General features: G+C 39.9%; 1 protein-coding gene across 1 annotated transcript in view; it reads left to right on the forward strand.

The window, feature by feature from the left end:
* PRKAR1B (protein kinase cAMP-dependent type I regulatory subunit beta) overlaps positions 1–22,546 on the forward strand; it is a 267,398-nt gene that overhangs the window by 191,631 nt on the left and 53,221 nt on the right. The window contains exon 8 of the mRNA XM_044000797.1: positions 19,034–19,094. Coding sequence (XP_043856732.1) covers positions 19,034–19,094 — 61 coding nt within the window. The remainder of the gene's footprint in view (positions 1–19,033; positions 19,095–22,546) is intronic.

Genomic DNA, 22,546 nt, shown 5'->3' on the forward strand with positions numbered 1-22,546 from the left:
CCACTGGCAGTCTTAGCCCTGCCTTGGCTCACAGTTTTAGTGATAAGCCTATGGTGACACAGATAACAAATGTCAGAAGTGGGACTTGAACCCAGGATCTCCCAACTCAGCATGCGGCACTCTGTCCATTAGGACATACTGCCTCTGCATATTTTGGAGGGAGCAGACCTATGATTTCCTTCATATGGAAAGGTCTCAATGAGGAAAAAAAGCCCTCTACCAAAATAGATCAACAATTGCTTTGCAAACACATAGCTTTAGAGCTGCTTGAGGCTCATTTAGAGGTTAAGTTAACCAAAGTCACACAGCTAGCAGGTGTCAGAGTTGGGACTTGAGCCCAGGTCTTCTCAATTCGGAGGTCACACTATGTCTTGATGCAGCAGCTTCTGCACATAGTAGGTGTTCAATAAATGCTAGGTTCTAACAAGGGCATCTCCTCTGCAGGCAGAGTAATTCCATCAAGTTATCTTTCTGCTTTTGGTAGGGGGGGGCGGGGAGGGGGAGAGAAATAGCTTAGTAAACAAGCCGATCTCATAATGAGGACATTCAATTCCTAGTAAACAATAAAGCAGGCCTGATCTGCCCCTTGACTGCTGTGCTGGAGATTGATCTGTAGCAGAAAAAGCGATTTCCTGCCTATATCCTGTTCAATTCTGTCCTCTAAGAAGCCATCAGGCACGAGCACATTGGTGCACTTCAGAAATTTTAGTGGCCTCAATGCAACTTTTTAAAAAATCACCTTTATTGTAAGGATTCATATCCAACTGTAGGAACTGGTCAGACTTGATTACCCAGAACTGAGGAACAGATGTCCATCTCTATTAGATAGCCTGCTGAAAGCTAGTCATTTGATGAATATCTTTCTTGCCAGCGGCAATTCCTCTGAAGAGGAACATAATTTCAAGAATTCTTCTTTGTTCTGGAAGGAGGATGATAACAGCATAGCTTGAATACCATTGGCTTCTACTGTACTCTATTCTAATTTCCCAGCGACCTCCCTAGACCAATGAGAAGCTCTTCTGGTTTCCAGGGATTAAGATAAGACCCGCAGGTTGGGTTTAGTTATGAGGCGGTAGTTCTGCCTATAGCTCTTTGCCAGGCCACATTTTAGGGACCTCCTTCTCTGGGTGGATGGGTCATTATCAACTCAACAGACAAGCTGATTCTGTTTGTACTTTTCATGGGCAGCTACACTGTGCAACAATTGTCCTTAAGGCCCTTATCCTTCATTCTGAAGGAGATGCCTGTGGTCCTGTTCAAATTTCTGAGACTAAGGGGGCAGCTAGGTGGTGCAGTGGTTAAAGCACTGGCCCTGGATTCAGGAAGACCTGAGTTCAAATCTGGCCTCAGACTCTTGACACTTACTAGCTGTGTGACCCTGGGCAAGTCACTTAACCCCCATTGTCCTGCAAAAAAAACCCCCAAATTTCTGAGACTATTGACTTAGTTCAAGCCCAGTAAAATGCTTTAAAGGAGTTTTTTTCCCCCCTGAGTTTATTATTTTGCTAGAGCCTGGAAGTCAATGTGGGGCAGTGGAAAGATCTCTGAAGCTGGACTAGTTAAACTTGTTACCAGACCCAAGTTCCAATTGCAGTTCTGCTGCCTTTGAGTTGTTGTCCAATTTTTCAATCACATCTGATTCTACATTAATCCTTTTGGGGTTTTCTTGGCAAAGATCCTGGAGTGGTTTGCCATTTCCTTCTCCAGTTTATTTTACAGATGAGGAAAACAGGATTTTAGGCGACTTACCCAGGGTCACACAGCTAGTGTCTACTGTCTTTTTTGACCTTGGGCAAATCACTTCACTCTGTGGGACTTGGTTTCCCCATTTGTAAAATGAAAGAGTTAAAGTCCCTTCCCACCCTAGAACTATAATCCTACGAGATGGTTATATTCTAAAATTTAAAGAGTATTTATTAAGCACTTGGTGTATGCCAGGAACTTGGAATACAGGGTCAAAAACTGAAACAGTTCCTGCCCTCAAGGTGCTTGTATTCATAAGTGAGAAACTTACATTTCTAGATGGGAATTAAAGGGATTGAAGAGTGTGGTGTAGAAGTCAAAGGGAGAAAGACTAGGATTGAGGGAAGCACAGCTGTTAGGACATTGTGTTTAGTTCATCACTGCAATAAGAAGCCCCCATTTCGGGGCAGCTAGGTAGCACAGTGGATAAAGCACCAGCCCTGGATTCAGGAGGACCTGAGTTCAAATCTGGCCTCAGACACTTGACACTTACTAGCTGTGTGACCCTGGGCAAGTCACTTAACCCTCATTGCCTAGCAACCCCCCAAAAAAGAAGCCCCTCCCCCATTTCCAGTTGTGACAGCTGTTATTTATTAAATGGAAGAGCACTGGATTTGTAATCCCAAAACCTGGATTCCAGGCCTGACTGCCTCCTAAATAGTTGTGAGATTTGAGGGACTCATCACCTCACCTGTGAGATGTGAATAATGATTACTTGCTCTCAGGATTGTTAGGAAGATCAAATAAAACCAAAGTACAATATTTTACAATTGTAAAGTGCAGGTGACAGTGGAAAGAGGGCTGGATTTGGAGACAAGGCCTATGTTCAAATCCTGCTTTCCCTCCCATTTGGGCAGTTGATTGACCCATTCTGAGGAAGTTGGGGGGCGGGGAGGGCAGAAAGCATTCCCCATACCACTGACAATACACAACTGGCCTACCATTTCCTCTATCCATGTAAGTCCAGCCTCAGTCAGGGTTCCACCAGAAGTAAGGCTGGTGGTCTCTGTGAGTCTCAGAGGAACACAGGCTGTTTTTCAGGAACCTTGATTTACATGCCTCATGAAGTATTTCTTCACTGGCTCCTAGTATACTGCTCACTGAGAGAGCCTTCATTATCGGGGAAGCTTCTTTAAGGCTTTCTCAATTGATGCAATGATTCTGGGATGGCTTAGAGGAAAAAGACATTTTCTGGCCTCCATTTTGCTCCTCAAGCCTTTATCTCTATCCCTTTGTCCTTCCTTCCCCTCTCCCTCCCTGCATGTCCTTCTCCTTTCTCCCTCTCCTTCACTCCCTATTTCCTTCCTCTCCTCCTTTGTTCTCTTTTCCCTCCTCTCTTCCTCTTTTCCCCCTTTCTCTCCCTTTTCCTCCCTCTCCTTTTTTCCTCCCTCTTCATCTTTCCTTTTCTTCCCTCTGCAATCTCCTTCCTTTTTCTCTATCCCTCTCTTGCATTCTTTCTTTCCTCCCTCTCTCTTTTTCCTTACCCCTTCTTCCCCCTTTCTATTCTTCTTTCCCTCTCTCTTGTCCCTTTTCTTTTCCCTCCCCTCCCTCTCCTCCTCCTCCTTCTGTCTTTCCTTTTCTCTCTCTTCTCTCTCCCCTTTTTCCTTCTTTTTCTAGTCCTCCTTCCCTCTCTCTTCTCTTATCTCTGCCTTTCTCTCTCCTCTTCCTTTCCCCCTTCCTTCTCATTTCACTATCCCCCTTCTCTCCCTTCCCTTCTCTTTCCCTCTTCTTCTTCTTTCCTTCTCCCTCTTCCTCCTTCTGCTTCTCTCTTTTCTTCTCCTCCTCCCTCTCTTCTCTTCCTTTCCTCCCTTCCCCCTTTCACTATATTCCTTCTCTCCTCCTTTATCTTGCCTTTCTCCCTCTTCTTCCTCTCTCCCTCCCCTCTCTCGCCAGTTTTCTCCTTTTCTCTTCCCTTCCCCTCCCCCTTCTCTTTCCTCTCTCACCCACTGTGTAGTTCCTGGATGTGGGTTTTTATATGGCTAGAACCTTGCATCCAAGTCAATTTCAAAACCACAAAGGGAGTTTATGCTTCCTTTCTTTAATTTAGAATCCTTTGTACTATGAATACTTGTGGGCATGACTGTAAAGATACTTGGTTTTGTAAATACCAGGAAAGTAAATAGCCTAGTGGGTAGGGCTCATCTTTGCTGGTGATAGCCAATCTATCATGGAGGAATTTTTAGATGCGTTTGTCTTATTTTTCAGGGAAGCCTCGAGAAGTCTTAGATCATTGATTAATCGACTGGTTCCAACAAATATTTGTTCACTTACTGAGTACTTAATCCTGTATTATGCAATCTAGGGTTTGCAATAAAAGTATAAAGATACATTATTACTATATATACAAATACACACACACATATCTTTCCTAGAATTAAAGAAGGAAAAACCACTTAGAACCTTTGCTTTTAGAGACTCTGGTTTTGAATATGCTTTTTACTACTTGTATGATGAGTCCCTTAAATTTCTGCGCTTCAACTTCATTTAGCCTAGATAATCTCTGTCCCGGTGTTGGGACTGATCTTTCTTGCTCACTTGCTTTCCCTCACTCTATTAGCCCAGCTTGGACACATTTACTTGGCTAAAGCCAAGCCTTCATTTTTCTTCCATTTCCATCTCTCCAGGGGTAGGGGTAGGGGGCTGGGAGGGATTTCATAGCTGATCCTGCCTCCTTCTCCTGATTGGTCATTTATTCTTCCTCTGGCCACATCCATTTCTTCTATGCCTCCACCTACCATTGATAATAGATGACCATGAATGTAATTTGACAGCCCACTGAAATCAAATTTAAAAGAGTATGAAAATGATACTTGTTTCAAAACGGAAGGACCACTTTTATTTTCCAACACTTTGCTTTAGTGCCTCAAACCTTAAGTGCCTAGAATTAATTCCATTTTTTATGACATCTGCATTTTAAATTGCCTTAATGAAAGTGGCATTCTTTTAGGCAATTGCAAGAAAGATAGCTATATTTTTAAGGATTAGGGTTCTATGCTTCTTTTACACCATAACAAATTAATCTTAAAACTGGTCATTTTTAATGCAGTCTTTTTTATGATCTATCATACCAGTGAAACCCTTTAGAGCTGTTATGGTTAATGGTCTGTCAGTGTTTCCATTATCATTCTTTATTTTTCCAGAGAGTATTTAACTGATCATAAAATTTTAGTTTGGGATACAACTTGGCTTACAGCATTTTTATCAGGTACACCAGAACATGAGGCATATATATGACTCACGAAAACCTGTTATGTTATTAGAGCTTTTTATACTTTTCCATAGACTGGGGATTAGTTTTGCGGTATAGCCCTGTACCATATTACATAGCAAAAATGGTACAGGAGGAAGCACGATTTTATAGAAAGGCCCAGGTTCCAATCTCACCCATGTAACTGTGGGCAAGTCACTTAATCTTTCTAGACCTCAGTTTCTTTATTTGTAAAACCAGGGAATTGGACTTTGAGGTCCCTTCCAGCCCCAGATAGATAATACTATTTGCCCCTTTCCACTAACATCGAACAATGAAGCCATATTATGGTCTCTCTCTGGAGAGTAACCTAGTGTTTGGGTAACTTCCTGGATTGAAATTAAGGTTGAGTAGGAAGGTTAAAATTTGACAGACATACAGGATCTGTCTGCTTCTATCTTATGCTCTACTCTCCACATTTTATTTTTGTTACTTTACCTTTCTATTCTTAGCCACATATTTTCTAGAAGTAGAATTTTATTGTAAAAAACCAAGACACTTCAAACTCCAGAATAAAAAAAAAAATTTTCAGGCAACTATATAAAATGTAAATTGTACCCTAGATGAAGGTGACTACCTTTTTGATTTTAGACTGTACTATCCTAGGTTTCTTGTGGCTTTTGACAGTGGCTCCCTCCAAAAAGAAGGTACCTAGATGGTGCAGTGGATGGAACAATTGGCCTGGACTAAGGAGGACCCAAGTTCAAAGACAGCCCTAGACACTTACTAGCCATGTGACCCTGGGTAGGTCACTTAACCTTCTCTGTCTGCCTCAGTTTCCTCTACTTTAAAATGGAATAAAAAGCACCTAACTCCTAGAATTGTTTGTAAGGATCAAATGAGATAATGTCTGTTAAGTGCTTAGCATAGTACCTGCTTGTTTGTTTCCTTCCTTCCCTAGAGTCCTACAATGGCTTTTTTTTTTTTAAGGTGAGGCAATTGGGGTTAAGTGACTTGCCCAGGGTCACACAGCTAGTAAGTGTTAAGTGTCTGAGGCCGGATTTGAATTCAGGTCCTCCTGACTCCAGGGCTGGTGCTCTATCCACTGTGCCACTAGCTGCCCTCTACAGTGGCTTTTAATTACTTGCTGGGTCTTATTTCCTTCCTTCTTCTGATTCTTCCTAGCTTTCCCCCATTCTTCTTCCTCTGTTCAAGCACTTTTACTTGCTAAACCAAAGTCTTCATGTTTCTTATATTTCCATAGGTAGTATCACCTCCTAATCCATTGTCCCTCTTCTGGCCAAACTCATCTCTTTTATTCCCCCACCTATCATTGTAAAGTCCCCATACTGGGTCCCATGTTATTGAACACCTAAAAGGACTGCTCCTTCCATCCTAGTCTGCTCCTGGTTCATCATTAGTTTTATTGTCATATCAAAATATAGTCTCTAGTTAGTTCAAGGATTTTTTAAAAAATGGAGTTTTCAAATGTATGCTGATTTGGGAAATATAGCAGGAATTTCTAGCAGGTGGATTGATACCTACTAGTAGAATTTGAAGCCTTATATGGTAGATTTCTTTTCTTCTTCTTCTTCTTCTTTTGCAGGGCAATAAGGGTTAAGTGACTTGCCCAGGGTCACACAGCTAGTAAGTGTCAAGTGTCTGAGGTCAGATTTGAGCTCAGGTCCTCCTGAATCCAGGGCCAGTGCTTTATTCACTGCACCACCTAGCTGCCCCTTTTATGGTAGATCTCTAAGCTGACTACTGCTGCCTGGCCCATGACCTCCCACCCCCTCTTCACCTAATCTCCCCTCTTTGACACACCATTCTCTTTTCAGTTCAGGTTACCAAGTTTCCCAGAAGGGAGTCCAACATAGCTGGCAGAGTTTTCCCCCTTCCCTCCCCTCTCTATCTTTCTCAGGAAGTTTATTGCCAGCACCCATCCCTTCTTTCTACCCTGTTCTTGGACTTTCAACCCATTCATGGTTTCAGAGCTTCCATTAAATGTAAATGACAAACAGATTGGGGACTCCCCATCCAAAGAGTGCTGTGTTTCACAAGCAGCAACTTCATTGGGGGGGGGGTGTTCTTAAAATAAAATCATACCTGAGAATGTACATTCTAAGCATGGTTTGGTGTTGGGTTTACACAGGGAGTGGGTGAGCTGGAACAGTCTGAGCTCCATTGCAGGAAAGGTCTTGCCAGCTTAGCTCTTATTAGTAATGTGAGACCTCTTGCAGTTTGTTTGAGTAAATTAGACTGCAGAAGCCTAGCCTTGAACATGAAACTAGAGCGGATGGGGCCATCCTTTTTTCTCCAAAGTCTAAACAAAGTGAGCAAAGAAGAAAGGGAAGTGAGGAAAAGGAGAGTATGAAGAGAGAAGAGAGGGAAGGTTCAAAAGGAAAGTGGGATTTTGGTGGGAATGGAAGGAGAGACATGTAGAAGTCTTCCAGTTACCATGATAAGTTTGCTTCAGTATAAACTCTTTTGGTTAAGTAGAAGACGAGTTATAATGGAAAGAACACTGGGGGACAAAACCAAAGATCTTAGTTCTACCCCCCACTTTGCCCACAACTTGTTATATGACTTTAGACAGGTCCTTTAGGGGCAATTGAATATTGGTGAAATTGATTATTTTCTTATCTACAAAGTGGGGATCACAGGGTCAATCCAGCTAAGCTTGAAGAGGCTCATCACCAGAAGCTTGGCTGCTGGGAGCTGGAATTTGTTTGGCTGCCTCAGTTCATGAAAACCACCTACTAAGGTGTAGAGGATTTGTGATCTGTTAGGATGCTGGGAGCAACAAAAATAAATACCCTTCAGATTTGTTTGGAATGTAAGATTTCTACATGAACACTGTGAACAATTTCTGCTGTCTACAACCACCCATTTTTTAAAAATTCTGAGGTGGAAACAGAATTATACTTAGGGGTTCATCTGGGAATAAAGAACCTAATCATTTGTCCTCCCACTCCCAGTGAAAATCCTCTTTTCTGTAGCAAAAATTATAATTTGATCTTTTTTTAAAAAATTCAATTTGATGCCTTGAAGTACAGTTTGACTGGGTACAAATGGTATGGCCTTGGTATATTGTTATTCATTTTTGGCTATAAGTTTAATGCAATTTAAATGTTGACTATCAAGTGGGCAAAATTTTGCCAATTCCCCGTGACTAGAAGAAAGGCCAGTCGATAGGCAGCATGGTACAGTAGAAAATGAATTGGACTTAGAATCAGATGATCTGGGTTTGAATCCTGCCTTGGTCACCTACTAACTTTGGGACCCAGGGCAAGTTGTTTAACTTCTCTGGGCCTCATTTTTTTTATGGAAAAGAAATGGTTGGATTAGTTGGCCTGTATGTTCCTTCCAACTCTGTATTTATGAATTATAGATACTTTTTTTAAAAAAGATCAGTTTTGTTACTTTCAGTTACAAATAGGATGTACAAAGTGCTGTCTAATAGAAGGCCTTTGTGTGTGTGCTAATGAAGTGTGGAATAAGTATTATTTGCAATTAACATAGTAATTTTTATGTTATTGTTCAAATGATAGATATAGCTAACAGTTTCCTAAGCAGTTTCAGGAGTGTAAGAAAGTGTCTTTTAAATACATATTAAATCTATTTTATGCTTAAGTAGTGTGAAAGATATAATGGTCAATTATTCCAAGAACATAGAATACTGAAAAGGTACTGGTGCAAAACTGGAAATCAGTTAAGTGGAAAAATGGGTTTTGACTAGAATTTTATATAACATACCATAACAAATCCCAACTGATAAAATGATCTAAATATGAAAAATCATACCTTAAAAATTAGAAAATGAAAAAAAATTAGAAAATGGAAGGCAGCTTCTTTCACAGCCATAGATAGGGGGGGAATTCATAACTAGCCATGGGATAAAGGAGATTGTAAAAAACAAGACAAAGAATTTCAGTTGCATAAAATTTAAAAGCTTTTGCACAAATAAAACCAAGGTAGCTATAGTTGGAAGAAAATATGTGAACTAGGAAAAAGTCTTGCATTAAACATTTCTGATCAAAATTTGACATCTAAACTCTATATTCATTTGACACAAATGTATAAGACCCTCTTTCCTAAAAAAGACAAAAGGTTAAAGAACATGAATTTCTGGTATAAAAATGAACCTCAGGGGCAGCTAGGTGGCGCAGTGGATTAAGGCACCAGCCTTGGATTCAGGAGGACCTGAGTTCAAACCCAGCCTCAGACACTTACTAGCTGTGTGACCCTGGGCAAGTCACTTAACCCCCATTGCCCTGCCCCCCCCCCAAATGAACCTCAGTAGTAGCCTTGTTCAGTGATTGCAAATTTGGATGTACTATTGGTGTAAGGGTATATAGAGTAGAATGGACAGCTAAACTCACATCAGAGTACCTCGCTGATAATTCCAGAGAAAACTGACCATTGCTTTGGAAAATGGAAAGCTTTATTTTGTTTTACTTTATGTAATAGACATGTACTTGTGAAGTTCTATTTCTAAAAAGAATGTACTAAAGGCATCTTACTATTTAAAGCAACATTCTGTAAAATTTTTTTAAAAAATCTTTTGCAAAGAAAATTTCGTCCTTCCCCCTTTCTTCAAGAACTCTGAATCCACATACATTTTTAACTTCAGATTTTCAATGTGAGACGGACAGGTAGGATAGAGTTACATTTAAGCAGCATCTGTCTGATGCCAAATATCCTAATGAAAATTGAAAAGTCCATTCACTCTTCCCAACATTTCCACATATCCAGGTGACTGGCATCATGTGGGCATGGTTTTTATATTTTGTCAGCTGCAGAGTCTGTTAAATACTGAACTCTTTAAATTTAGAAATCTTAAAGTTAACCTTACAATTAGATACTTGCCTACTCCTTCGGATGAATAAAAATATGTGTCGGGTGAATAGAAGCAACTTACGATTTTATTTTTCAATCGCAGTGTAACCCTTGACTGGGAGGGCCATCTGGTAGGGGGAAAACATTGTGGGCTATTCAGTTTTTAAGACATGTTTACAAACCTGCTTCTAAACCACTTCTGATGATGGAGCAGACATTTTAAGGTTGCTCTGCCTCCTACTTCTTCACAGGAAGGAGAGTAATGATTCTTCAAAAGGAGGTAGAAATATTGGCACTGAAAAGAGAAGCAAGCCACAGGAAGATTGAGGGAATTAAAAAGAGAAGCAAAGATTATAAACTGTCAGAGCTGGATAGAACCTTGGAGATTTTCTTGGCACAATTCTCGTTTCACTGATGAAGAATTAGAGACCCAAGGGAAGAAAGGGATTTGCCCAAGATCACAAAAGTCCTTGGTGGTAGAACCACGACCAGAACCCAGGCTTCAGGACTTAAGTCCAGGGTTCTTTCCAAAGTGCTGGAAAAGGATGGAAATGCCTGGTACTTGAAGGTAAATCTGTATGGCCCATTCTATTGACCATAAAATGGCTTGGTAAAGCAAAGTATAGGCAAATGTAGAGAGTCCTAAAGAGGGCTTGATACTGAAGCTTGGGTGGGGCTGAAGAACAGGAAGATGAAACGATATGCATGGTAGGTGGAATCTGGAAGTACTTGATTTTTGCTTAGGTATAATGTAGGGCTAGAGAAAGATCTGTGATACTCCTAAGAATACCAGAGCAAATAACTATGCAAAAATCTTGCATTTTGCCCCCATGTGAGTTATTGCTTTCTGGATACTCAGTCATTCATGCCATTCTCCACTTTATTTCTTTCCAAATTTTTGTCATAGTTTTCTAGGGACAGGCATGTAAAACTCCCCACCAAAAGCCCTTAGCATTAGTCTTTCAGATTTTTTGGTCTCTGGTTTTTCTTCCTTACTTTATCCTTTCCACACCCATTAGCATTCCCTTGCTGGGAAGAACAAGACAGAGGGAGTTTTGTACCAAACATACTATCCCCCTTCTAGAAATAGCTAGTCAAACTTGTGAGAGATGCAGTCTGTAGTTCCCATTCCTCAAAATGTTCACTGCGTTGCTTTCATGTGGCTAGTCTGTCCTTTCAACTCAGCAAGACTAGGTGGGCTTTCTCATCCAAAAAGGATTACTGTTATAATTTCATAGGCTATTTAATAATGATTTTTTAAAAAAAAAATCAAGATTATAAGGGGCAGCTAGGTGGTGCAGTGGATAGAGCACCGGCCCTGGAGTCAGGAGTACCTGAGTTCAAATCCGGCGTCAGACACTTAACACTTACTAGCTGTGTGACCCTGGGCAAGTCACTTAACCCCAATTGCCTCACTTTAAAAAAAAATCAAGATTATAGAGGTTCTCTAAAGGGTCCTCGGAAGTCACCAGGCCCACCCCTGTCATATTACACATAAGGAAACTGATGTAACAAAATAACATCAAAACATATTTAAAGGGGGGCAGCTAGGTAGCACAGTGGATAAAGCACCGGCCCTGGATTCAGGAGTACCTGAGTTCAAATCCGGCCTCAGACACTTACTAGCTGTGTGACCTTGGGCAAGTCACTTAACCCCCATTGCCCCGCAAAAAAAAAAACAAAAAAAAAACATATTTAAAGGGGCAGCTAGGTGGTACAGTGGATAAAGCACCGGCCCTGGATTCAGGAGGACCTGAGTTCAAATCTGGCCTCAGACACTTGGCACTTACTAGCTGTGTGACCCTGGGCAAGTTACTTAACCCCCATTGCCCCGCAATAAAACCACATAAAACAAAAACCAAAAAACAAAACCATATTTAAAAACCACTTAAGAGAATAGGGAGTAGAACTATGATTTCATTGGTATACAGAATTCCCAAGTGAGGTAATTTCCTCTACCAATGCAGGTTGGCACCTTTGCTGCCACTCAGAGGCTCGAGAGCTGGCCAAGACACCAAAGGGTCACCTGAAATGCTGACAACCAGTATGTGTCCAAGCTCTTCTTGACTCCAAAGCTCATTTAATAACAACAAATATTTAAAAAGAACTAGGTGAGAGGAGAGGAGAGGAGATAAGTTTAGATAAGATAGTGTTTGGATTAGACACAGTGCCCGCATTTATAGAATTTATACTCCAATCTAGGTATAGATTTCAATGCCAGCAGCTGTAATACACAATAGTAGTAATAATCAGGGGGCAGCTAGGTGGTGCAGTGGATAGAGCACTGGCCCTGGATTCAGGAGGACCTGAGTTCAAATCCAGCCTCAGACACTTAACACTTACTAGCTGTGTGAGCTGGGCAAGTCACTTAACCCCAATTGCCACACACACACACACACACACACACACACACACACACACAAACAAAACAAAAAAAACCCCAAATAGTAGTAATAGTCAATGAACATTTATTAAGCATCTACCAGGATCAGGCCACGTACTTAGCAAAGGGGGATACAAAGAAAGGTAAAAGACTGTCCCTGCCCTCAAGGAGCTGACGGTATAACGATATTATTTTAATGCATTAGAGGCATAAAACAAAGTGTTTTGTAAAATTTGAGGAGGGAGGAGCAGAGATCAAGAAAGATTTCCTAGGGGCAGCTAGGTGGCGCAGTGGATAGAGCACCAGCCCTGGATTCAGGAGTACCTGAGTTCAAATCTGGCCTCAGACACTTAACACTTACTAGCTGTGTGACCCTGGGCAAGTCACTTAACCCCAATTGCCCCACAAAAAACAAACAAAAAAAAAGAAAGAAAGACTTCCTGGAGGAAGTAATATTTTCATTGGGCTTTAAAGGATGGGGAAGTTGAATGTTCAAGTAGAGCAGAAGCGGTAGAGACCTGAGGATATATCACATGGGGAGGGAACGGATAGTTGTCCAATCTAGCTGAAGCATAGATGGAGGAATGTAAGATAAGACTGGAAAGGTAGGCGCCATATTGCCAAAGGCCTTGAATGCCAGGCAGAGAAAGGTGAGCTTTATTTGGTAAGTAATCAGTAGCTATGGGATTTAAAAAAAAAATTTTGTTTTTAACTATAATAGACTTAGCTCTTCTCAGCACTACAATGATGTAAGACAGTTCCAAAGGACTCATGATGGAAGATGCTCTCCACCTCCAGAAAAAAGAACTGTGGAATCTACATATAGACTGAACCATACTATTTCTACTTTTGTTGTTGGGGGTTTTTTTTTCCATTTTTTTGAGGTTTTCCTCTTTTGTTCTGATTCTTCTTTCACAATATGACTAATGCAGCAATATGTTTAATGTGATTGTACATGTATAGCCTATATCGGATTGCTTGCTGTTTTGGGGAGGAAGTGAGGGAGGAAAGGGAGGGAGAGAGAAAAATTCAGAACTCAAAATCTTATAAAAACAAATGTTGAAAACTATCTTTACATATAACTAGAAAATAATAAGATACTTCTATGATTTAAAAAAATTGTTTTCCGTTCCAAATTCTCTCCTTCCCTCCTCTACCCATTGAGAAGGCAAGAAATCTGATACTCATTATATATAATTATGCATAACATCTTTCTACTTTAGCTCTGTTGAGGGCAAAAAAGGAAGAAAAATAAAGAAAAAAAATGTTTCAATCTATACTCAAAATTTATTAGTTCTCTATCTAGAGGTGGATAGCATTTTTTATCATAAGTATTTTACACTGAATATTTTTGAGCAGAGAAGTGTCTACATTATCGGATTGATGAATAACGAAGAATATTTTGGCAGTGATAGGACCATTGAGTTAGACATGGGGAGCAAGTAGAGATGGGGAGGCCTACTAAGAGTCTTTTGCAGTAGAGCTCAGTTGAGTGGTAATGTGAGCTTGGGCTAGGGTGGTAACAGTGAGTGTGGAGAAAAGAGGATCAATACAAGAGATGTTGCAGGAGGTAGAATTGGTAAATGATTGTTTATGAGAGTTCAGGGAGAAAGATGAGTTAAGAGAACCCCAAAGTTATGAACATAGGAGCCTAGGGTCATATGGGTGGAGAAAAAAAGAAAGGAAGAAGGAAGACAGGAAGAAAGAAAGCAAGAGAGAAAGGAAGAAGGAAAAAGAAAGGAAGGAAGGAGAGAGAAAAAGAAGGAAAGAATGAGAGAAAGAAAGAAAAGAAGATCAGTTTTAAAAGAAATCAATGAACTCAGGAAAATAGGTGGTGTAGTAGGTGAAGCACTGGGCCCAGCTAGGAAGATACAAGTTGAAATCCAGCCTCAGACACTTACTAGCTGTATGACCCTTGGCAAGTCACTTAATCCTATTTGCCTCAGTTTCCTCATCTGTAAGATGAGCTGGAGAGGGAAATGGCAAGTATCTTGGCCAAAAAAACCCCATATAAGGTCACAAAGAGGTGGACATGACTGAAATGATTGAACAATAACAAAGGGTTGGGAAGAGGATAAGGAACCAGAAAATAAAAAAGGTTGGAATGCAGAATCTTATTCTGTGGAAGGAACTAGGCTTTATAACTTCAAGGTCTTTCAGAAAGATGTTTTATAAGTCATCCTGGGAGTGATGGTTGCTATGGAAACAACACACTGTAAATCTAATCAATAGCTTAGCTGGATAGTGTATAAAATGAAGTAATAGAGAATTTGATCGAAGCTTCCCTTAAAAAAAAGAACAGGTGTGTGCATGCGTGCATATGTGTGTGTGTGTGTGTGTGTGTGTGTGTGTGTGTGTTGAAAAAGGGTTCAACAATTTGAGGTTTTTTCTCCCTGATTGGAGAAAAGATGATCAGGCAAATGCAGGGAGGATTCATACTTCTAACAAGGAGACTGAAATGTATGGCTGTGACTTTTTTTTTCTTTGACTATGGATACAGAGGGACAGCTAGGTGATGCAGTGGATAGAACATCAGGCTTGGAATCAGGAAGACTTATCTTCATGAGTTCAAATCTGACCTCAGAAATGTCCTAGCTCTGTGACCCTGGGCAAGTCATTTCCCCCTGCTTGCCTCAATTTCCTCATCTGTAAAATGAGCTGGAGAAGGAAATAGCAAACCACTCCAGTATCTTTGCCAAGAAAACCCCAAATGGGGTCATGAAGAGTCGGACACAATTGAGATTACTCAAATGGATAGAGAAGTACAAAAAAGTAAAAGCAGAGAATCCATAGAAAACAGTGAAGTCATTTGTTAATTGGCAAACTAGGTAAACAGACCATTAGTGGCTATAATGGAAATAATCGTAATAATAGTTGACAGTAATTTAGCACTTTATAGACATCCTCTTTTTTCTCTCTCTCACAACTCTGTAAGGTATTTGTTACTATTATTTTGTGTGTGTGTGTGTGGGGGGGACATTGAGGGTTAAGTGACTTGCCCAGGGTCACACAGCTAGTAAGTGTCAAATGTCTGAGGCCAGATTTGAACTCAGGTCCTCCTGAATCCAGGGCCTCTGGTCTATCCACTGTGCCACCTAGCTGCCCCCATCCCCGTTTGTTATTATTTGGGGGACAGTTGGATGTTGTAGTGGATAAAAGGCCAGACTTGCAGTCTTAAAGGCTTGAGTTTGAATTCTGATATCTGAAAGGTACTACTAGATGTGTAATTCCAGGAAAGTCATTTCAACCTCTCAGTCCCAGTTTCCTTATATGTAAATTGAGGATGATAATAGTACTTACCTGGCAGAATGTTAATGAGGATCAAATGAGATAATGCAAGTAAACTTAGGTTTAAAATGGCTAGCTATTATTACCCTTATTTTACAGGGTGAAGAAATAGGATCAGAAAGGTTTAGAAGACTTGTACAAGGTCACACTGCTAGGAAAAGTCTGAAGCAGGATTTTAAACTCAAGCCTTCCTGATTCAAAAGTCCAGAACTCTATTCCCTTTTCCCTCTCTGTCTCCTTCAGAGAAGATATGACTGACAGGAAAAGCAATACAGAGATTGTTGGGGCCAAATTGTCCTGAAGTCTCAGAGGAGGTACAGAAGGAATTATGTATTCAGGGTGAATTAGTTACAATCAAAGCTAGGAGAAATGAAGAGCCAGAATAGATAGATAATGTTTGATATTAGTTAAGGATTAATGAGAAAGACACCAAATTGTAACAGGGAGTTTATTTAAAAAAAAAATACATCCTTAGAGCAAGATTTAAAGGAAATGTTTGATTATTAATAAGGTCTGTGCAATCATTAACCAGTATCATGAAGGGATTCTGTTAATTAACAAAAGCCTAATTAAGCAGGAAATTTTGCTTAGTCTCTTTTTCCCAATTAATTCTGTCTATGGGAAATTTAGAGCTGGGAATTCTAAGACTAAAGAGGAGCTACTGTTCACCTTGTGGCAGCATATTCGAAAAGAAATCATTGTACGGAAGAGCACATGATGAATTCCTGCTTTGTAAATCTAAACCTGTAAGAGAATATAACCCAAGAGCAACAAGCATTATTTTGTGGTAGTGCTTGGTCTCCTTTGGGGGGACATGTATTTCCCAGTATAATTAAGGTTAAAATAATTCTTGAAAAGTTTTGAAGGGAGGGCAGCTAGGTGGTGCAGTGGATAGAGCACTGGCCCTGGATTCAGAAGGACCTGGGTTCAAATCCAGCCTCAGACACCTAGCTGTGTGACCCTAGGCAAGTCACTTAACCCCAATTGCCTCACCAAAAAAAAAAAAAAAGAAAAGTTTTTAAGGGAATTGAAAGCTCCCCTTACCTAGAAGCTTTTTTTTTCCTTTTTATTTATCCAAAGCCTGACTTATCTTCAAGACCCAGTTCGAGATTCATCTCCTCCAAGAAACCTTCCCCAATAAATCCAGTTCACAATCTAATGGGGGGGGGACAACAAGCATACTGACATGTACAAACAAGCTATATTCAGGAGACATAGGATGTAAATAAAGGAAAAGCATAGAATTAAAGGGGGGGGCTTCCTGTAGAAGATGGAATTTTAGTTGGGATTTGAAGGGATCCAAGGAAGCCAGTAGATAGAGATGAGACGGGAGAGTACTCTAGGCATGGGAGACAGCCAGAGAAAATTCCCGGAGCCAAGCCATGGAGAATCTTGCTTGTAGGACAGCCCAGAGACAATGTTACTGGATGGAAGAATCTGTGATGGGGGTAGACTGGAAAGGCTTCCAGTGTCAAACAGGATTTTTTATTTGGTCTTGGAGAAAGTAAAAAGCCACTGGAGTTTGAGTAGGGATGACATACTTGTGCATGTGCTTTAGCAATGTCACTTTGGTGGCTGAATGAAGTATAGATTGGAGTGAGGTGTAACTCGGCAGAGGCATTCTCATCAACAGGCTATTGCAATAATCAAGGTGTGAGGTGATGAGGGCCTGCACTAGAGAGAGGCAGCAGTGTCCGAGGAGAGAAAGCATATATTTGAAAGATGCTGCAAAGGTGAAATTGGCAGGCCTTAGCAACAGCGTGGATATGGTAGGCGGGGGTGGATAATGAGGAATGACGCCTAGGCTGTGAGCCTGAGGAATTGGGAGGATGGCGTTGCCCTCTATAGTAATAGGGAAGGTAGGAGGTGGGAGGGTGGTCTAGGGGAATAGAAAATGAGTTCTATTTTGGACATATTGAGTTTAAGATGTCTACTGTAGGGGCAGCTAGGTGGCGCAGTGGATAAAGCACCGGCCCTGGATTCAGGAGGACCTGAGTTCAAATCTGGTCTCAGACACTTGACACTTACTAGCTGTGTGACCTTGGGCAAGTCACTTAACCCTCATTGCCCTGCAAAAAAAAAAGATGTCTACTGTATATCCAATTCAGTATGTCTGAAATGAAGTTGGAGATGTGAGATTGGAGGTCAGCAGAGAGACTGGGGCAGGAGAGGTACATATGAGAACCTCTTTCCTTCATTAAAAAGTCCATCAATAAGCATTTATTAAGTGCCTATTGTGTGACAGACACTGAGGATACAAAAACAGAAATGAAACATTCCCTGCCATCAAAGATGTTATATTCTATCAGGGAAGACAACATGCACACATATAATCATATATTTAAAATGAGCATGTGGCATCTAGGTGGCACAGTAGATAGAGCACCGGCCCTGGAGTCAGAAGGATCTGAGTTCAAATTTGGCCTCAGACACTTAACACTAACTAGCTGTGTGACTCTGGGCAAGTCACTTAACCCCAATTGCCTCACCTAAAAAAAAAAATGAGCACAGTGTAAATGAGGTAATTTAAGGAATGGGTCACTAGCGATTGGGGGGATCAAGAAATACAAAAGGGCCACCTATATGTAAGAAAATAATATTTATGTAAGGCAGTTGACTTGTTGTAAATGTGGGCTGAGTTATTGCTAAGGGTCCTCAAACCCCTACGTAAACCAAACATTGTCATTTTGTTATTTTGATCTTTATTTAGCTCTAACAAAATATGCAGTGTGACTCCAGATAATAAATAAGGAAACACACCTTCTGCAGACTGAATAAATAATTATGTCTCGCACATATATGTATGACTGGTTTTAAAATGTATGTGGATGCTGTTATGATTAGGAATATACAAATTCCTCTAAAAGCATTCTTAAATTCAGAGATAAATTTGTCTTTGGGTATTTTCTCAAATGATATAGATGCTTCTCATATAATGAACTGCAATCAGGTGAAAGTTGGTAAAATTTTTTCGATGTTAAAAAAACAACAACTTCATGTCAATACAATTGAGCAGTACTCGTGTATGTCTATGTCATACAAATCAACAATATCTCATGACCTTGGCGATGCTAATCCTTAGTTCTTCTCTTTTTTATGGAAGGAAGAACTATGATAAAGGACTTGTCCAAAGTCACACTCATTAGTAGAATGGACCCCAGGCCCCCAAATTCCTGATTTGTACGCTAAAATGTTTTGCCTTCATTTTAAGAATGATGATGTTTTTAAAATTCTAACAAAACCAGACCACTCAATTTAATAAACATTTATTAAATGCGTACTAGGTGGCCTTGTGCCAGGTTTCAAAAGCAAAAATGAAACAAACATACCCTCAAAGAACTTGTGTTCTACATATGGCGAATTGTACTTAACTCTATATATTAAAAATTGTGATGCTTTTTAAAGCAGTGCTTAAAATTCATTGTAAAAGAAGTAGTCATGATTTGATCAGGGGAGAATTGAGCCCTGGGCTGCTTTTATTCTAGGCTGTAAGGCAAGAAAAAATAATAAACATGTTGTTTTAATAAATTACAAAATATTAGCTACTATTCCCTATCTCCTTATGTTTTTGTGTTTCCCTTTCTCTTAAACAGGGCAGCACTCTGAGAAAACGGAAGATGTATGAGGAATTCCTGAGCAAAGTCTCCATCTTGGGTCAGTTGCTTTTTTTATTCCAGTCTCTGTCATGCATGGTCGCTTGAGTTACTAGAAGACTGTATCACTACTTGTATCTTCTATCTGGCTGCCATTTTGTTCACTTGATTCTGTCTGCAAAGAAGTTTCAAAGGATTATTTGATTATGAGCCTGGATGTCATGATTTGAAAGTAATTTGCTTTCTGGCTTACAAATGGGAAAGTATTTCCCCAACAGTCGTTTCTGATTTTCTCTAATAATAGTTTTTCAATTGTTTTCTTTGTTCTCTCATCCACCATTTTTTCCTTCCCTTAATGTGGCATAGTAGAAAGATCCCTGGATGGAAAATCAGATGATGGAGCTCAAGTCCTATCTCTGCCACTTAGTACCTATGTGACCTTGGAAAGTCACATATTCTCTGGGCCTTGGTTTCCTTAATTGTAAAGCTGGACTAGATGACTTCTCAGGCCCCTAACATCTTGCAATCCTGTGATCCTTTTCATACAGTGTTATCAAGTAATTACAGTGTTAGCTAAGTATACTTCATTATGTTAGCATTAATGATCTAACATAGTTGACACCTTCCTATGTATCCATTTTATCTCCAGGGGTGTCAAAATTTTTTGCTTATGAGAGTTTGAGGGGAGAATTAAGCCAGACTCTAATTGTAAGTAGTTTTTTGCTGTCTAGATCACAGGTATCAAACATACAAGAGTCCAGATAAACCTGGAACCAGATTAAAATGTAAAAGGGAAATGTTTAACAAAATAAATACAAATATACAACATAGATAATGTTAATTTGTTGTTTTTTGTATCAATATGCAGCCCCATTTCTATTTGAGTTGCACCCCACTAGTCTAGATGATCTGCAAAAAGGCTTCTAATTTTAAAATTCTAAGTAAAAACTCATGCAAATTGGAAACCCAGCCTTCCACATTGGTCCTCCATTTCTGCAATAAACAGATGTTTTGTACAGCCAATCCATTTCCTTGTGTCTATTGTCATTCCAATGTCCCATCTGCTTTTGAGATAGTTCCTTAGTCCAAAAGTGAGTTTTTCCTCTTATTTTAACTATAAATTTTTCCATCTTGATTAACTGAGCCTTGTCGTAGCAAATTGCTTTGTGGTAAAAGGCTTTTAGAAAGGTGGCTAACTATAGCCATTACAAAATATTGTTTTCAGCTTTCTGAGTTCTTCCAAGTGAAACGGGAGAGCCTCCTTCTAGAACAGTTTTAAGGGCCATAAATCTTAGAGCTGGAAGGTACTTCAGAGGTCCTCTACTCCAACCCCTTCACTTTAGAAATGAGTAAACTGAGGCCTAGTATGGTGAAATGACTTAAGGTCACAGCTCATAAGCAGAAGATCTGAGATTTGAACCCAGGTACTCTTGACTCCAAGGCCTGAGCCCCTTTCCACTGTGCCAACTGCCTAGTGTACCCTTTCTGAACACATTTGTGCAATAAACTAGTGAACACCCAAGTCCCAAATGGGCAGAGCCCCCCCCTTTTTATTCCTTTTTTAAGTCTTTTAGCTTTTATACTCCTGTCAGACATTCTTAACACATCTGTTCAACTTCATGTCTTTGGATTTTGTTTTTTCTTTGATTAATGTGATAGTCACAAAATATGGATATGTCCCTGATGGCCTTTAGTAGGAAAAACAACAAACTCCTAATCCTTCCCTGATACCTTTGAGAGAACAAAAGCCCAACCATTAAGTGGACAGTTCTGGACAATAGAAGGAAAGGCTCTCCTGTGTAGGGAGCATTCTGATCATATTTCGGTCAGCAGATCTTCCTCTCAGACTATATGCTCAAGATGTACTCTAAAATGCTTTATTTTGGACACTTTGCTTGGAAAGTTTTGGTAGCACAGTCATGAAAAGACAATTTGCTTTTTTTATTGTTATTGTTGCAAAGATTAGCATCCATCCCTGAGAAGAGAAGGAACCAGGAAATGAAATTGAACTTCTGACTGTCCCTCTTTGGGAAATCAGCAATTACATGAATTGTGTATGTGTCGAATTTCATATTAGATTAATAATTTAGCAGTGCTTAGTTTCAAGCCAAATGTAAATGCTTTCCCCTTCTCTCCCCCCACCCCCATCCTTGGCTTCCTTTAAACTTGAATGCAATTTGCCTTCCAAAACTCAGAATGCCAATTAGGCCAAATTATGCCAAGGAACTTTCCTAAACTAAGCTGCACCTGCCTTTATCATGTATCACCTCATTCCCGAAATGTTGAAAATGTATTTTTTTTAAGCATTCATTAAAAACTGAATTTTCTTCAGCCTCATTGTTGGCTGTGGTCTAGTCCTGACTTTTCTAAATATAGCATATTGTTAGCCTTTATGACACTGGTTATTTGGAGGTGTCCTTCTGATTTAGTTGAAAATGCAAAAAAAAAATCCCACCTGACAGCTCTATGTTTAAAGGATAGCCTCAGATTTATTTGACATTTGAGAAATTCAGGTGAATTCGTTTGATGAAACCCTCTCCCTTTTTGTACTGTTATCACATCAGCTCCATGATAACAAAGATTTATTTGGGAAGTGATAAAGCAGTCTGGTTCCACAGTTGTTTTCTACCCCAATTTTCTATGGCAATTGAGATCTGTTACTTCTGATATTGAAAAATAAACATTACAACTGTGACGCTACTTGGTTCTTTACAAACATAGAAATGGCTATTTAATTTTAAGGGTAAATAAGATGTTTTTGCACCAAAATACCAGATTTGTTCATTTTCTCTTAAGTCTTTTCCCCAAAAATACAGACTGTAGTTTGCAATTAAATAATTCAAGTGTCTTTTGAATGAACATCTTTCTCAAGGTGTTCTTGCATAATTTGGGAGTGATTGAGTACTTTAGCATTCAGAATTACCAAGTACTGTTTGTACACAACGGAAACAAATTGGTTAAGTAGCTCCCCCCTCCCCCCATTTAAAAAAATAATCTTGATTGAAATGACATTGCTCATTTGCACAACAACTACAAAATTGTTTAGGTTCTTGAATAGAAACCAGCTGTTCATCTTTTCCTTGTATGTGCCATGGTATGGTTTTTGAAAGCTCTTTACCAGCTTTCAATATTGCAAGAAGAGATTCCCCTATTAACCCAGTTCTAAATACATTGCTTTACCTTTTATTTTGAGCAGCTGCCCTAAATAAGTAACATCAGATAAGTACAGGAAAGAGTTGAATAACAATTTCTTTGCCCCCCAAAGGGAAGCTGGATAATTAATCAAGCATTTATTCTTTCCTTATAAAAGAGTAGATTGTGTTTATTCTATGGAAGGGGGTGGAGGGTGGGAGGAATGATGGTAGAGAAGGGAGGGAGTACAGAAAGTGCAGGGAGAGGTAGTTTGTTTAGAAGGGGAAGGTAATCCTGAATTTTTTTTTTTTTTTTAGTGAGGCAATGGGGGTTAAGTGACTTGCCCAGGGTCACACAGCTAGTAAGTGTCAAGTGTCTGAG

Source organism: Dromiciops gliroides, chromosome 1, assembly GCF_019393635.1.
Source record: "Dromiciops gliroides isolate mDroGli1 chromosome 1, mDroGli1.pri, whole genome shotgun sequence".
Taxonomy (NCBI): domain Eukaryota; kingdom Metazoa; phylum Chordata; class Mammalia; order Microbiotheria; family Microbiotheriidae; genus Dromiciops; species Dromiciops gliroides.